General features: G+C 48.5%; 1 protein-coding gene across 3 annotated transcripts in view; it reads left to right on the top strand.

Moving 5' to 3' along the window:
- CUL5 (cullin 5) overlaps window positions 1-16,552 on the top strand; it is a 281,644-nt gene that overhangs the window by 134,944 nt on the left and 130,148 nt on the right. For all 3 annotated transcript variants that reach the window (XM_029602461.1, XM_029602459.1, XM_029602460.1), the window contains one exon: window positions 13,547-13,611. In XM_029602461.1, the coding sequence (XP_029458321.1) occupies window positions 13,547-13,611 (65 nt within the window). The remainder of the gene's footprint in view (window positions 1-13,546; window positions 13,612-16,552) is intronic.

Here is a 16,552-nt window from a genome sequence, read left to right on the forward strand (position 1 = left end):
GCAAATTTAGCCCGGGGATCCCATCCCCAGAGCTTGGCCAGGCCGTTCTCGGGTCGGGAAGCCCGGGAACGGTGGCCATTTTGGATTTTTTATCTGCTCCATTTTCGGAGCTCCCTAGGGCTGGGGGGCCTTTTTTTTGGGGGGTTTTTTTTTGTTTTTGTTTTTTTTTTGCAGCTACCCCCTGATTTGAGCCCCGCAGGAAGGGTTTTTTGTCACCCCCTCACCTCCCCCTCCCAGGATTTTTGGGCTCGTTTTTTCTGTGTTTTTTCCCTCCTCCTGCGTAAATTCCCTTTAGTGAGCATGCAGGAGGAGGTGGAAGGTCGTCCCCCCCTTGCCTCCCCCCGGGACAAATCAATTAAAAAAAAAAAAATTAAATAAGTAATTCGTAATCAATTTAAACAAAAATTTCCCCACTCCGTGCCGTTGACAGTTCGGCCGGCTGCAGAGCCCCCAGGGTCCCTTGGGGCACAGGTGGTCCTGGAGGTGCCCCCTCCCTGCCCCCCGACAGATCCCGGTACTCCCGGATCCTATAGCCAACCCGGTTGCGTTAGTTAATCTTCCTGGTGCCGCCTCTTGTCCACGGATATGGCCCCGGTCCTGGCGGGATCCTGGTTTCGGCAAGCGCCTTCTCCTTCTGCCCACGCCCAAACAGTTGCGCCTGCGGTTTTCGCAGGCTCCCCGGTCGGGCCGTGCCCTGAACGAGCTCCCCCTCCCGGTGGCATGCTTTGTTTAAAAAAAAAAAAAAAAAAAAAAAGGCAACCCCATAATCACTCCGTGGACGACTACTGCGGTTGCGTCTCAGGAGGGTTTTCCCGGTTTTCAAGCGGCCCCGGTACGCCTGCTCGAGGCTCCTTTGAAGCGCACTCTGTTTTAGCGCCGGGGATGTGTTCCACTATTTGCTGCAATTTCCTGCTGTGAGCAGGTCTCACTTGGGGTCATCGGCAAATTTCCTCTGCGCCCGGGACCTCCCATGGCCAGAGGCTGCGCATTCGACCCTTCTCCGCCTCCAGCCGGAGGCGATTGCCTCGGAGATGTCCGCCACACGGCTCCTCTAGCTGCGCCACTGGTCGGCCACTCCGCTTCTCAGCCCGGTGGGGTACGTTGCTATTCGGAGGTAAGCTGTTCCTTGTTCAGGACCTTGAGAAACTAGGGCTTCCTTAGGGGACGGTAGGGGGCCATCAGCTCCCGGTGGCCCGTCCGAAACCATCCTGGCCCTTTATACCCTCTAGTCCACGCTTTCGGGGCCAGAGTCGGTATACCCCACGTGGGCACGGTGACTCCTCAGGGGGGTTTGTCCTTCGTGATTGCAGTTTTTGTCGCAGCATTCTTGTGGGTGCCATCCCTTTCGCGAGGGTTAGCCCACGCGCTCAATCCTTACGCCTGCACATACTCCGGAGTGTCTTTGCCTCATTCTTCGGTCTCCTTCTGAGGCGGTTGCCTTTCCCTCTTCTCCGCGGACTGGGTCCAGTTCCGGTCGGACCAGGGGGTCCTCGACGTTCTCAGACATGGGTACGTCTTCGCCTTCCTCGAGTTTGCCAGGATCTTTTTTCTGTTTCCCCGGGTGGTCGGTCCCTGCGGCATACGGTGGAGCAAACCACCGCCAAGCTCCTGTGTCTGAGCGCGGAGGCCCCGGTCCCAGCCAACGTACTTGCCGCAGGCCACTATCCTATTTTCTTCGTTCACTCTTAGACCTCACAAGAGTCCCCGGGCCCTCAGTTCCCGCTTCTCCGCATGCACACCCTGTGAACATACTCGTGCCATCCTGCCCCGGGGCATTCCTCATCCCACTCGTTTCTCACAGTGGCATATTCCATTTTCCGTTTCATCGGGGCTGCCATAGTCTCTTCGCGTTCGCGTCCTCCGCCGGGACTTCGAGTTCTGGGCGCTTCCCTTTGGTCTCGCGATGGAACCTTGCATCTTCACCAATGTCTAGGTGTTGATGGCAGCAGCTCTCCGCCGGGCAGGACTCCTCATCTACTCTTATCTAGGCGTCTGGCGCACCCGGGCCAAGACGGAGGTTCAGTGTATCACGTGCTAGCTCTCTTTGCGTCCCTGGGGTGGATACTGTATTTCTCTTAGAGCAATCTTCAGCCCTTCCCGGAGTTAGAGTACCTGAGAATCCACTTCGACACCCAGGTAGGCAAGGTCTTCTTGCCTTGTGTGCGGGCCCTCGAGTTGTTCGGCCGGTTTCAGAGTCTGCCCTTGCTTCTTTCTTTGACGGCTTGTGACTGCCTGTAGATCTCGGGCTCCTCGGCTCCTACCCTCGACCTAGTCCCTTGGGCCCTTGCTCCATTACGGCTGTTCTAGATAACTTTGCTGTCCCGTTGGCAGCCACTGGCGGAACAGTCTCACACAGTTCTCCCTTTCTTGGGCTCTACCGTCGCAGTCTTACAGGGGTAGATTCCCCCTTCTTCTTTTGCTACCGGGCCTACCTCTCCAAGTTCCCCAGCGGACGATAGTGCCCACGGATGCCAGTCTTTCGGGCTGAGGCATGGTCTGCCTCTCCCAGTATGCCCAGGGGACCTGGCCAGCGTCTCCATCTCGCTGGCATATTACGGAGGCTCGGGCGATGTTCCTAGCTCTTCTGGAGTTTCTCCTCTCATACGCGGCAAGGCGCTACGGGTCTTGCCCGACAACTCCACCACCGTGGCTTGCACCAATTGTCCAGGTGGCGCTCGCAGTCCGTGGGTGGCCCTGGACACCAGCCTTCTCTTCGCCTGGGCAAAGCGACACCTACAGTGCCCGGCTGCCTCCCACTCCGCGGGCTAGGGGAATGTTCAGGTTGCTTTCTCCATCGTCAGTCGCTAGATCCTGGGGAGTGGGAACCATGGTTTTCTCATCGACAGGTGGTCCCCTCCCACCTGGGCCTCATGGCGACTCTTCTCAATACCATGGTAAATTGGTTCTTCCGCTGGAGGGACCACGGCTCGGCGGGCGTAGTTGCTTTGGCTCTCCCTTGGCCGGCGGTATATCTTTTTCTACCCTGCAGGCCCTTACACTTAAGACTGTCTTCTGGTCTTATCTCCTCTGCTAGTCGGATCCAAGTGCTGTCCTGTCGGTAACCCTTTTTCGATCTCCCGACTCCAGGGTAGCCCTCGTACGGGCCCTTCCTTTTTGGGTGAAGCTTCGTCTAACTTCTTTGTCCTTCGGTTGGCGGAACTCCCCGCATTTCTCCTGCGTCTGGTGACGGTCCCCATTATCTGGATGCCATACGGGTATCCGTTACCTCGCTGCCATACTAGTTCTCTTGCTCTATTTCCTGGTCCCCGATGGCCTTTGTGCATTGGTCCATCTTCCTGTTCCCTGGAGTGGGTCCAATCGGGGTAAGCCAGCTTCTGAGTCCACTATAGCACGCTGGTTGCAGGAAGTGATCTCTTCGGTTGTTCTTTGTCATGGCCTGGCGGTTCCCCGAGGGTCTTCAGACTCATTCTTTGCGTTCTCTAGCTACTTCGTGGGCGAACATTCACTTGTTCTCTCCGTGGGCGATTTGCACTGTTCATACTTGGGCGTCCTTATCTCTTTTTGCTCAACACTATCGCCTAGATGTGTAAGCTCTGCTTCGGTTCCTTTGGGCTACCAGTGCTTCGAGCGGGACTGTCTTGATCCCACCCGTTTTAGGGAAGCTTTGGTACATCCCACAGTCTGGATTGATCCGGGTACATACAGGGAAAGGAAAATTAGTTTTTACCTGTTAATTTTCGTTCCTGTAGTACCACGGATCAGTCCAGAAGCCCTTCCCTGTTTGTCTTTTTCTGTCCTCTCGAACCTGTTTTTTTCTTGCAGATCTTCAGGGTCTACTATCTCATTTTTATACAAAAATACTGAGCAAAAACACCGGAACCCTTGGTTGTTCTCATGCCAAGAATATGCAAGAGCGGGTAGTTAGGCCATGTTCCTTACATTTTTCTACAGTTGCTCCATTGAGCTTTATGGTTACTTGCTTGATCCTACTTTGGTCTTCTTGTTTTCTGCTTTGACATACATTATACTGAAGGGTTAGAGGATAGGCTCTGTCCTGATATAGGGCATCCTTCAAGTTTTAGTCTGTCTCCACCTGCTGGAAAAGAGGCTCAACCCACAGTCTGGACTGATCCGTGGTACTACAGGAACGAAAATTAACAGGTGGTAACTAATTTTCCTTTCCCTGTACGTACCTGGATTAGTCCAGACTCCTAGATTTTTCCTCCCCTCCAGCAGATGGAGTCAGAGTGAGTTTTACTGACACTTAAGACAAGGTGCCACCTGCAGTCCCTCGGTATTACTCTGTATTTCTCTGACTCCAGCAGATGGTAGAGGTGCAAAGCCTGAGGTCTGTCTAGAAAATTATTATCAGAAAGAGCACATAGGCTTCTGTCTGCGCCTCCCAGAAAGTTGTTAGACCCTGGTAGGGTCATCCCTTCTAGTATGTGAGGCTTGAGAGCAGGGGGTCGGGGACCCTGGGTTGCTCGGATCCCTGGCCAGACGGGGCTGATACCTGGAGGTCCCGGATCACTCGCCTTGTGGGATCTTCACAGCCTGTCACCTCTTCAGGAGCAACTACAGTGAGAGGTTTGTTTTTCCTGTTATAGTTTTGAGGTGTTTGAGTGGATTCTTGAGTACTGTGGGGATGACCATGCCCACGGGGAGGAGCCCCATGAGGAGCCACAGTACTGGGCTAGACTCGAGATGCACAAACACAGAGTTCTGTCTTTTATTATACAGCTGATGTACACCACCAGAGGTGGCAGTAGTGAGATGAACCAGATGTAGCAGTCCAGGGACCCTCGGCAGAGGGAACCCCCCCCCCTCACCGAGATGATATAGGGAAATCCAGGTGAAGGTTCCCAGCACAACAGAGCTGTAGATGAGAGACTGAGAAGTTAGATTACTCACTAAGTTAGTGGCTGTATGGGTGAAGATTCCAGCAGGCAGAAGTAGTTGAATACAGGCATTGTACCAGGGAGAGCAGGCCATCGAGGAACGAGTACTTGATCCCAGATAGGCACCTGAAAGAGAGTAAAGGGCCCCCGAGGAGCGGGTACCCAAGGTTAGTGAAATACCCCGAAGGGCAGCGAGCTTCCAGTGGCAGAGTAGCTCAGACCGAAGGCTTTCCATCCAATGTGATCCTTGCTAACTCAATGAGCTAGCAAACAAGGGCAGGCTAAATACCCAGATGGCGTGACGTCACTCAAGGGGGACGCCCCCGAGGTTCCCGACATGACGTGGATAAATATGTGGGCGGCGCGCATACCCTAGGAGGCCCTTAGGAGAAACATGGCGTGAGGCCTTGCCATAGCCGTTCCGGGGAATGCCAGAGAGAGTGGCATGCAGACGCGGCAGTAGCCATCTTCCCAAGGCTAGCGGGGAGAGCAGAGAAAAAGGTGAGGCACAAAGGTCGAAGCCGTCTAAGACCGGACGCAACATTTCCTTCAAGGGCAGTGTGTTTTCACTTTTCTTCAGTCCTGTCTTCTCAGCCAACGTTGTCGGAGCTTTTATTTTCTTCTCTCTCTCCTGCCTCCTTCGGCCTCTCTCCCGTTCAGCGCTCAACCAGGGGGTCCTAGTCTCGCTTGTGGATGCTGCGTGGGGTGGCCTGTTCTTCCCGTGGGGTCACGCGGTCGCATCTTTCCCGCACCACAGGCGACATGGGCAGTGTCTCCCGTGTCCTGGGGAAGCATCTTTCAGCACTGCCGGCCTCTGAGGGCCAATTCCCGCTAAGCGCGGGAACAGCAGCCATATTGTCTTCATTTCGGTCGGCAGCACGGGCCGCGGAGGGGAATTAGGATCCCCTGTTGTCTCCGAAGCCCTAGGCCTCTGGGGGAGGTCGTTAGTGGGCTGGGGGCCCTCTTGGCAGCGATAAGGACCCCAGGGGTCATTTGGATTCATCTTCCTCATTTTCTTCTGAATTTGTTCTCCTGCTCTTTAAGGCCAGGAAGGCTGCGCATCAGGATCCGTCCATAGAGAACCTGGGGTAGCCCGCCAAAACGTCCAGGACCTCCGCAGCTGCGGGGGCCCCTAGGGTCCGGCGGCTCCTGAGGGCTGCAACGCATGTGGTGGCCATGGATTTTCCTCGAATGCCTCTGAGACTGAAGGGTCCCAGGGAGCAGATTCCCAGGAGTCCGGGCCTGGGGTGTGGTCCGCCGGATCCGGATCTATCCCTCTTGCTGGGTACGTACCTCAAGGGTGATGACCCCAAGGTGGTCAGTTTATTCCTTAAGGAGGAGCTGAGACCACATATTCCAGCGATGTTGGAGGAGTTGGGCATTGAGGTCCCACCACAGGATTCCAATCTGGAAGCGGTGGACCCAGTCATGATTGGCCTCCAGCATCCCGCAAGTCCTTTCCGTTCCATGGTTCAGTCATGCTCTTCTATTCTGGGAGTGGGATACTCTGGACGCTGGTTTGAAGGTCAGCAGGGCGATGGATAGATTGTATCTGTTGCCTGAGCAGGCACTTGACATGCTCAAGGTTCCCAAAGTGGATGCCGCAGTTTCTGCGGTCACCAAGAAGACCTCCATTCTGGTCACCGGAGCAGCGGCTTTAAAGGATCTTCAGGATAGAAAACTGGAGGTACACCTCAAGAAGATCTTTGAGGTTTCTGTGCTTGGTGCTCAAGCCACCATGTGTGGCAGTTTCATGCTGCTAGCTGGTCTTCGCTGGATTCAGCAGCTGCAAGGCAACAAGTCTTTATCGGAGTCTGAGGCCCTCCAGACAGAACAGCTGGAGGCAGTCATAGCATACAGTGCTGATGCCTTATATGACTTCTTCAGGACTTCTTCTTGGACTATGATATAGGCAGTGTCAAGCAGGCACCTCCTCTGGTTGAGAAATTGGTTGGCTGATGTTTCCTCCAAGGCGCTGTTGGGATGTTTGTCTTTTAAGGGAAAGTTACTCTTAGACAAGGATCTTGAGGAGATGATCAAGTCTCTAGGGGAGAATAAGGTCCATAAGTTGCCTGAGGACAGGCCGAAAGGCGAGTTTCCCCATCTTTTTGTTCCCGCTTGAAGGGGAATCTAAGATTCCGGGGGCCCAGACCATTGGGTCTGGCTCTGAGACAATTTTCCGCTCGAGAACTGCCTTGGTCTCAGTCTTTTCTAGGGCGTAGACCCGGCAGGGATGGATCTTCCCAGTGGTGCCAAGTCCTCTCAATGAGGTGAGGCTGGTCCACTCTTAGGCATCCTCATATCTGAGGAACCAATCTCTCTCTTACGAGGCGTGGACCAAGATCAGGTTGGACCAGTGGGACTTAAGTGTGATAAGGCACGATTATGCTTTAGAGTTTGCTCAGCCACTCAGACTGATTTCTCGTGTCCCCCTGCTCATATCGGTGCAAGGAACTTGCAGTGACGACCACAGTCAGCCATCTGCGTTAGTTGGGAGTCACTGTTCCCCATCCCTCCAGATGAATGAGGATCCGAATGCTACTCCATTTACTTTATCATTCCAAAGGAGGAAGGCACATTCCGCCCAGTCCTGGATTTAAAGAAGGTGAACGTGGTGCTGAAGGTTCTGCGGTTCCGGATGGAGATGCTGCAATTGCGGCTGTCCACAAAGGGGAGTTTCTGGCCTCTCTGGATTTGACCAAGGCCTACCTACACATCGGCATTCGATCAGATCATTTAGTGATATCTGAGGTTCATGATTCTGGGCGATCACTTTCAGTTCTGCGTTCTCCCCTTCGGTCTAGCTACAGTGTTCAGGACTTTCACCAAGGTGATGGTTGTGTTGGCTGCAGCTCTCCAAAGGGAGTGTTTTAGTTCATCCCTATCTGGACGACTGGTTGATCTGAGCGAAATCTGAATCCCTCTTCTGGATGGCGGTGAGTTTGGTCCTCTGTCTCCGATCACTAGGTGGATCGTCATAGTCTGGAATTCCTGGGGGCGCTTTTTGACATGAAGATGGGGAGAGTATTCCTTACCGAGCAGCACATTGCCAAGCTTTAGGCTCAGGTTCTGGAGTTGTTAGCCAAACGGGTTCCCAGAGTCTGAGATTATTTTCAAGTGCTTGGGTCTATGGCTTCTACCTTGGAGTTGGTGCACTGGGAATTTGCTTACATGAGGCCTCTGCAATCAGCCTTACTGTCTTGCTGGGACCCAATGTCAGAGCGTTATCAGCTGCCTCTCCCTCTATTGGAGCCTGTACAGTCCAGTCTCTCATGGTGGCTCCGCTGGGACAAGTAGAGTTGCGGTGTGGACCTCGATGTTCCAGTCTGGATGGTCGTTACTACTGATGCCAGTCTATTCAGCTGGGGAGCGGTATGTCAGCATCAGTTGGTACAAGGCCTTCGGTCCCTGGAGGAGGCTTCTTGCTCCATCAATCGGCTAGAGACCAGTGCGGTACATCTGGCCCTGCTAGCATTTCTCCCCTTGGTGAGGGGCCAGTCGGTGAGGATCTTGTTAGACAATGCGACAGCGGTTGCCTATATCAACTACTAGAGAAGGCACCAAGAGTCATTCCGTGTCTGAGGAGGCTCTGCTTCTGGTGGAGTGGGCAGAGCAGCATCTGGGTCACCTGGCAGCCTCGCACATAGTGGGCTCGGACAATGTGTAATTGGATTTTCTAAGTCATTAGCTGGACCCCGGAGAGTAGGAGCTGTGCGAGGAGGCGATGTCCCTCGTTTGTCGTTGGTGGGGAACCATGTGCATGGACTTAATGGTGACTTTCCGAAATGCCAAGGATCTGCGTTTCTTCAGTCAGTGGAGAGAAAGAGGAGCAGAGAGAGTAGACGCCTTGGACCTGCCTTGGCCGGATGTCCTGCTGTGTATGTGTTTCCTCCCTGGCCTCTGGGCAAAATTCTCCGGCGAATAGAGGTTCATCCGGATCCGGTGATTCTGGTGGCGCCGGAGTTGCCGCGGCATCCATGGTTTGCAGACTTGATCAATCTAGTGGTGGACAGTCCTCTTCGGTTCACCCATCTGCCGAACCTACTGTGTCAGGGATCAGTTTATTTCAATCAGGCAGATCGATTCTATCTAGCTGCTTGGCTTTTGAGAGGCAGCGTCTGAAGAAAAAAAAGTTATTCAGATGCGGTCATTGCCAATGCTCTTGTAATTTAGAAAGCCTTTCACCTCTCTATCCTACTCGAAGGTGTGAAGCGTTTTTGATTCCTGGTGTTCCGACCGGACGGTGGACCTCTGAAGAGTGTCTGTGCGCCATATTTTGGCCTTCCTTCAAGATGGTTTGGCAAAAGGGCTGTCCTTTAATTCGCTTAAGATTCAGGTGACAGCTCTAGGTTGCTTCTGAGGCAAGGTTCGTGGCTCATCGCTTTTGGCACATCCGGATGTTGTGGTGGCTATCTGTTCGGTGTACAGAATTTCCGAACTTCAATCTCTTTCTTGCAGGGAGCCCTTTTTGAGAATATCGGATGAGGGGATTTCCTTGCTGATTGTTTCTGCTTTCTTACCCAAGGTTGTGTCCTCCTTTCATATTAATCAGTCAGTGGAGCTCCCGTCCTTCTCAAACTTAGATCTGGCAGTGGTACACACTAGAGATTTGTAACACCTGAACATCAAATGAACCTTGCTGAGATACAGAGAAGGGCAACCAAAATGATAAAGGGGATGGAACAGCTTCCCTATGAGGAAAGGCTGAAGAGGTTAGGGCTGTTCAGCTTGGAGAAGAGACGGCTGAGGGGGGATATGATAGAGGTCTTTAAGATCATGAGAGGTCTTGAACGAGTAGATGTGACTCGGTTATTTTCACTTTCGAATAATAGAAGGACTAGGGGGCATTCCATGAAGTTAGCAAGTAGCACATTTAAGACTAATCGGAGAAAATTCTTTTTCACTCAACGCACAATAAAGCTCTGGAATTTGTTGCCAGAGGATATGGTTAGTGCAGTTAGTGTAGCTGGGTTCAAAAAAGGTTTGGATAAGTTCTTGGAGGAGAAGTCCATTAACGGCTATTAATCAATTTTACTTAGGGAATAGCCACTGCTATTAATTGCATCAGTGGCATGGGATCTTCTTAGTGTTTGGGTAATTGCCAGGTTCTTGTGGCCTGGTTTTGGCCTCTGTTGGAAACAGGATGCTGGGGTTGATGGACCCTTGGTCTGACCCAGCATGGCAATTTCTTATGTTCTTATGTACTTGGAGGTCACAAATAATTTCCGTATGTCAGATTACCTTTTTGTGTTGTGGAGTGGTGCCAAGAAAGGGCATAAGGCGTCCAAACAGACTATTGCGATGTGGTTGAAAGAGACTATTAATTCTGCTATATTTGTCAGGGTTGCCCGATTCCAGAAGTTCTCTGGGCGCATTCTACTCGCTCTCAGGCAGCTTCTTGGGCGGAGTGTCAGTCTCTCCTCTGAAGATCTGTAGGGCAGCTACGTGGAAGTCATTGCATACCTTTGCCAGACATTGCTTAGATGTCCAGTCCCCAGGGGCTGGAAATTTTGGCGTGAGTGTGCTGCGAATGTGACTCTCCCAGTCTCACCCTACTTAAGGAAGCTTTGGTACATCCCAGGGGTCTGGACTGATCTAGGTACATGCAGGGAAAGGAAAATCGGTTCTTACCTGCTAATTTTCATTCCTGTAGTACCACAGATCAGTCCAGAGTACTGCCCTTGATTAGCAAAGGGTATTGGGAGAGTCCGCTCGATCTGTCTGTCCAATTGTTTTTGCTGTATAGTCTATGAAGAAGCACAGGTTTTGTTGAGCCCACACAGGTTTTTGGTGTGAGGGTGTCTTGTTGCCTGTTTTATGGTTATCCTCTTCCCCCTGTTCATTTGGGAAATAGGCATAGTTACTTAGTTCTTCTTTATGTTTCTGGCTTGGGTATAGATTAATACTGAGGGACTGCAGGTGTCACCTTGTCTTAAATGTCAGTGTCAGTAAAACTTTCTCGGACTCCCATCTGCTGGAGGGGAGGCAAAACCCAGGAATCTGGACTGATCTGTGGTACCACAGGGACAAAAATTAGCAGGTAAGAACCAATTTTCCTTTTTGTCTGATCATTCATGTTTTCTTAAAATGCTACATATCTTACAAATTCTGCCAGGGGTATGTAAACTTATCATAACTGTATAATGTACAGTATTTGGGGCATCATTTTTATCTATAGGGAAAGAGTAACACACTGACCCTATTCATTAAACAGAAGTCGTGTGTGTGTGTGTGTGTACTGTTCTCCTTTGGAATAGGCAAGATACCAGTGACAATGAAAATGTGTTCTGGAGGCCAGGAAGTAAAGTCACATGAGAGAGAACTGAGGACCGTGGAAGACAGTGAAAGCTTATGAATGGGAGGAAAAGAGAAATAAGCGGGAGAGGGAAAGAAAGAAAGGAGAGGGAAAGATTTTTTGGGTAATGGTTGGATCTGTAGGGGTGAGTACATTTTATTGATATATTTGATTTATTATCCTCCCATTCATACTGGTTGAAGATGGATAACATATTCTGAATATTGAAATATAGCAATCAAAACAATATAAATACAATATTAATTCACAAATAATGGTATGAAAACAAAATATACTGCAATAAACAAATGCAAAAACATACCACAGTGAGACAACAAACACAAGTAACAAAACAAAATATAAATTAAAGCCTTCATGAACCAGTCTAATATGTTCAAATAAAAGTCAAGGATAGTAACAGAATGTTGGGGGCCCAGTTCAGGTAGGTGGAGGGAGGTCGATGAGGGTCCAGGGAGGTGTCTGCCCAGTGTGTGAAGAAAGCAAGTGTACAGAGCATGGGAGTGGGGGAGTCTTCCCCCCCCCCCCCCTCAGAGGTTTACTGGGCTGACAGTGACTTAAAATATAGCTTGTTAATGTCAAATGTATGCATTATAAATAATGAACAGTGGGAAAACCAATCATGTAGTATGGCTGTAATTCCAAGTCTGAGATTTCAACAACATATTTGACAAGGAATGAAATTCTGTGACATGTCTCTCTTGCCAGAGTGTAAAATACTCACATTATACATTGCTAGATGGGATACTTGATTTGTGAAGTCATTTATTTGTTAAAGAATGAAATCTCTTTTCATTTAAAATAACATTTCTTGTATTACAACCTAACAAACATATTTGTTGTCTGTTAGATTCCATGTTGGATTCAAAAGTTGTTATATATATATATATATATATATATATATATATATATATATATATATATATATATATATATATATATGTATATATAACATAGCCCCATCAGATACTACAAAATTTAAACAATTTTATTATATGTATAAAATGACATAGCTGGCTGAAATCAGAATGGTTTTTATCTACAAAGGTATCTCCAAAATCTACAATAGGCTTGCTATGACTAAATACAAAAAAATAAGTGCCACCCATTGCAATATATATATATATATATATATATGACAGATTCTTTGGATTCAAAAGTTAAGAGATAGCAAACATGCTTGTTAAATTGTAACACAAGAAATGTTATTTTAAGTGAAAAGAGATTTAATTCTTTAACAAACGAATGACTTCACAAATCAAGTAACCCACCTAGCACTCCAACAAGAGACACTACAAATTTCCATTCCTTGTCTTATATGTTGGAATTTCACAGTTGAATTACAGCCCTACTGCATAATTGTTTATTTTTTCCACTATTCATTAGATGCCTGAGATGGTGTTTATCTTTTAAAGACTGAGAGGGGGCTCTGTGTGCCATACAACCTCGTGTGTGTTTTGTAATGAGAGCACATTAGTACACTCTTTGCAAAGCCTAGGACTCTGGCAAGCACAGCTGTGCAACTGTTTCACAGAGGATACCTTAAAATTTGCAAGGGGGGGAGGGAGTTAGGGGAAGTGCAGGGGCTAGGTTTTGTCATCAAATTAGTACCTTACAAAGAATTGTGCAGTCTTAAGGGAGAGAGAAGGAAAGGTGAGCTTGGAAGGCAGAGGATTCCTGGAGATAAAAAGATAGGAGGGGAGAAATGGGAGCAGTGCTGACAGATGAGATTCTTTGGGTCGGGCTGAATCAGTTGGGAGTGATGAGAATGCTGGGTTCCAGTTGGGGAGTGGAAAAGCAATGGAGATGGACTAGCAAGGAGAGAAAATATTCTCCACTGAATTTTCAATAGGTTGCAATTCATGTATTTAGTCATGGCAAGCCTGTTGTAGATTTCTGTGATGAAATTTTCATATTTCAGCCAGCTATGTCATTTCATTCATAAAAAAAAACTGTTTTGAATTTTGGGGTACTTTTCAAAATAATTTACATGCATAAACCCTGGTTATGTTCAAGGGGGCAGAGTGTGCAGGGAAAGCATTTGTGCACAACTTTTGATTTTCAAAGTATGCATATAAATATACGGTACTTGTAGAAAGTTGCCCCTGTTGGGAACAGGTGTAACTTCTTGCACATGTGTACATGTGCATACCCACTTACCTGAGAATTTTCAAGGCAGATTTATGAACTTTGAAAATCTGGATTAAAGTCTGGTATAATTTGTACCTGCAGACTTCAGCTATAAGTGGGTTGCTGAAAATTGCCCTCTAAAAGGCTACATATGTTCAGAACACAACTGATGTTCTGAGAAACAGTGGAAATGTGGAAACTGTGGCAAGTGATGTTTTAATAATTTTACTTGTGTTTTCTCTAGGCATATAAGGCAGTTGTGAATGATGCTACAATATTTAAACTTGAATTACCTTTGAAGCAGAAAGGGTGAGATTATATGAATATGAAATAGTTGCATGTTTGAAAGTAACTGATTTATTATTCATTTCTTTCAGTTAAGTGATGACAGTTTTGTAATGCTAATTTTTGCTAGTAGAATCATATTGCACATGGATATATATGATAAGAGATAACAGCGGATTGTGCTTTTATAGCAGTGTGAGAGTATAATACTAGCAATAGTTCTTTTTTTACTTTTGTAGCTATCTTAACTTTTTTTTCTCTGAAATATATGTTGTGCGGGCATCTTAAGACTACTTGCATTTAATTTTCCTTTTAATGATGTACTGAAAATGTTGCCTTCTATAAAATAACCGCACAAATGAGTTGTGACCCTGTAAAATCCCAGATGTTAAGCAGGAAGTTCTCTAGGGAAACTGGATGCTTTAAGAAGAGGTGTTGGTGACTTAGTAGCCAAATAAGCAACATTCCTTCTCTTCCTGTCATCCATACCCTGCCAGTTTAAAATCTATTTGGAAAACTAGGTTTAATTATTTTTTAAAGACTAAATAGTCCCTAATTTAGTGGGCATTGTTAAGCATTAACGGGCTGATACAGTACAGAGCGCTCCAACGGAGTGCACTATTAACCTGCCATTGGATGCGCGTTTTCCCTTACCCCTTATTCAGTAAGGGGCGGAAAATGCGCGTCCAACCCGCCGAACCTAATAGCGCCCTCAACGTGCAAATGCATGTTGATGGCCCTATCAGGTATTCGCGCGCAATTCAGTAAGTAAAATGTGCAGCCAAGCCGCACATTTTACTTTCAGAAATTAGCGCCTTTCCAAAGGTAGGCGCTAATTTCTTCCGGCACTGGGAAAGTGCACAGAAAAGCAGTAAAAACTGCTTTTCTGTGCACCCTCCGACTTAATATCATGGCGATATTAAGTCGGATGTCCTGAAAGTTTAAAAAAAAAAAAAAAAAAAAGTAAAGAGAAAAATTTTGAAGTCGTCCGGTGGCTGTCTGGTCGAAAACCAGACGCTCAATTTTGCCGGTGGCCGGTTTCCAGCCCGTGGCTGTCAGTGGGCTTGAGAACCGATGCTGGCAAAATTGAGCGTCGGCTGTCAAACCCGCTGACAGCTGCCGCTCCGGGCCAAAAGGAGGCGCTAGGGACGCGCTAGTGTCCCTAGCGCCTCCTTTTGCCCATTTCTACCACCGGATCTAATTTAAATACTGAATTGCTTGCACAGGCGAGTGGCCTGGGTATTCGCCCGCTCTCCCGCAGACTTTACTGAATCGGCCTGTAAGTTTGATAACTGCTCATCTGAATTCACCTGAGAATTAGTTCTTTCCGCATCCTCTTTTAGCAGGATACTTCAATTTCCATGTATTAATAATGTGCAGAAGACATCTGTTTTCCCAAATAGTTCCCTACTTCCTAATGAATTTTAAAGAACTCCTCCCTGCACTTTTGTCCATTTGAAATTCATGAACTTAACCTGTATGTGCGGTTCTGCATGTGTAATTGAGTACTAGAGAATGCTATTCTTGAACGTTCTAGATTTCAATCTGCTACCCAGAAGCCTACACTTTGCTACCAGAACCTCTTTTACCCTTTCTTATGCCATTGGTCAGAGCCCCTAGTCTCCCGCGATGCTGTATTAAGGGCGCAAAATTAGGCTCTTGCAGATTTGACCAAGCCTGGTCAGATTGCCGCAGAAAACCAGGGACATTCACAAAAAATGCATTGGTGGCAGTGGGATGATGCTCAGTGCTTTGCCTCTTTCCCGCCCACTTGCCGCAGAAGAAAATCATTGGTGGCAGTGAGAGGCGCAACTTTCCCTGCTGCTCACCCACTCAAATTAACAAGAGGTGGAGACAGGCAGCCTTGTAGTGTCTTTAACGCCGCAGTCTTCTCCTCCCCTGCCGGGCTCCAGTGCATTGCTTTGAGCCATGTAGGTGAGTGAGGGGATCTGGAGGGATGCAGAGGGAGTGACTTGGCAATCGCGAGGGGGGCGGGGAGGGACTGAACCTACCAAAGATCAGGAAGGGAAGAAGGGACAGGTTCAGTCCTTCACAATTTCCAATTGACTCTATCATGGATTGGGAAGGGAGGGAGGGACAAAATGAAATGGGGATGGGGGAAGAGAAGGACAGATGGAATAAACTGGGGATGGGGCAGGGAAACAAGGGAGGGTAGTGAACTGATGATTGCAAGGGGAGAGAGGGACAAATTAAACCAATGATTCCCAACCCTGTCCTGGGAACCCCACAGCCAGTCAGGTTTTTAGGATATCCACAGTGAATATGCTTGAGATAAAATTTGCATGCACTACTTCCATTGTGGATATCCTGAAAACCTGACTAGCTTGGGGTGGGGGGTCCCCAGGACAGGGTTGGGAACCACTGAATTAAACTGAGGAGGGAGTGAACTAATGAAACCTGGGGGGGAGGGAAAGACAGAGTAAACTAGGAGGGAGAGAACTATGGATGGCCAGGAGGAGGGAATGAACTAGGTTTTGTGAGCAGGAAGGGGAGTGAACAGGATTTTTGAGAAGAGGGATCAAAGATGAGTGTGCGGATCGGGTTGGGGAGGAAGTGAAAGAGTGTGAATGAGGAATCAAAGGGACTTTGGAAGGGAGGCTAAGGGAAAGAGGAGATGAGTGTGGCTGCCTTTCTCTTCCACCCCATCCCTAGTCCCCCTTTTATATCATCCTCTTTATCATCCCAGTCTTCCATCCTTCTTTTCCACCCCATCCCCCTTGCTTCCCACCTTCCCATCCCTGATCCTTCTTCATGTACCCTACTCCTGACCCCTCTCCTCTTGACTCATTTTTTTCATGTAGATAAGCAGGGATGAATTAGCCCTGCTGGCTGGGACATTCTTTGGGTGGCCAGGTGGTGGAGCTTTTCCAAGAACACAGAGTTTTGGACTGTGCTCCTGTGTGTGGTTTCCCGCGTGGCTCCCAGCTTACTTCAGTTTTTTCTT

The sequence above is a fragment of the Rhinatrema bivittatum genome, chromosome 5 (assembly GCF_901001135.1).
Source record: "Rhinatrema bivittatum chromosome 5, aRhiBiv1.1, whole genome shotgun sequence".
NCBI classification, from domain to species: Eukaryota; Metazoa; Chordata; class Amphibia; order Gymnophiona; family Rhinatrematidae; genus Rhinatrema; species Rhinatrema bivittatum.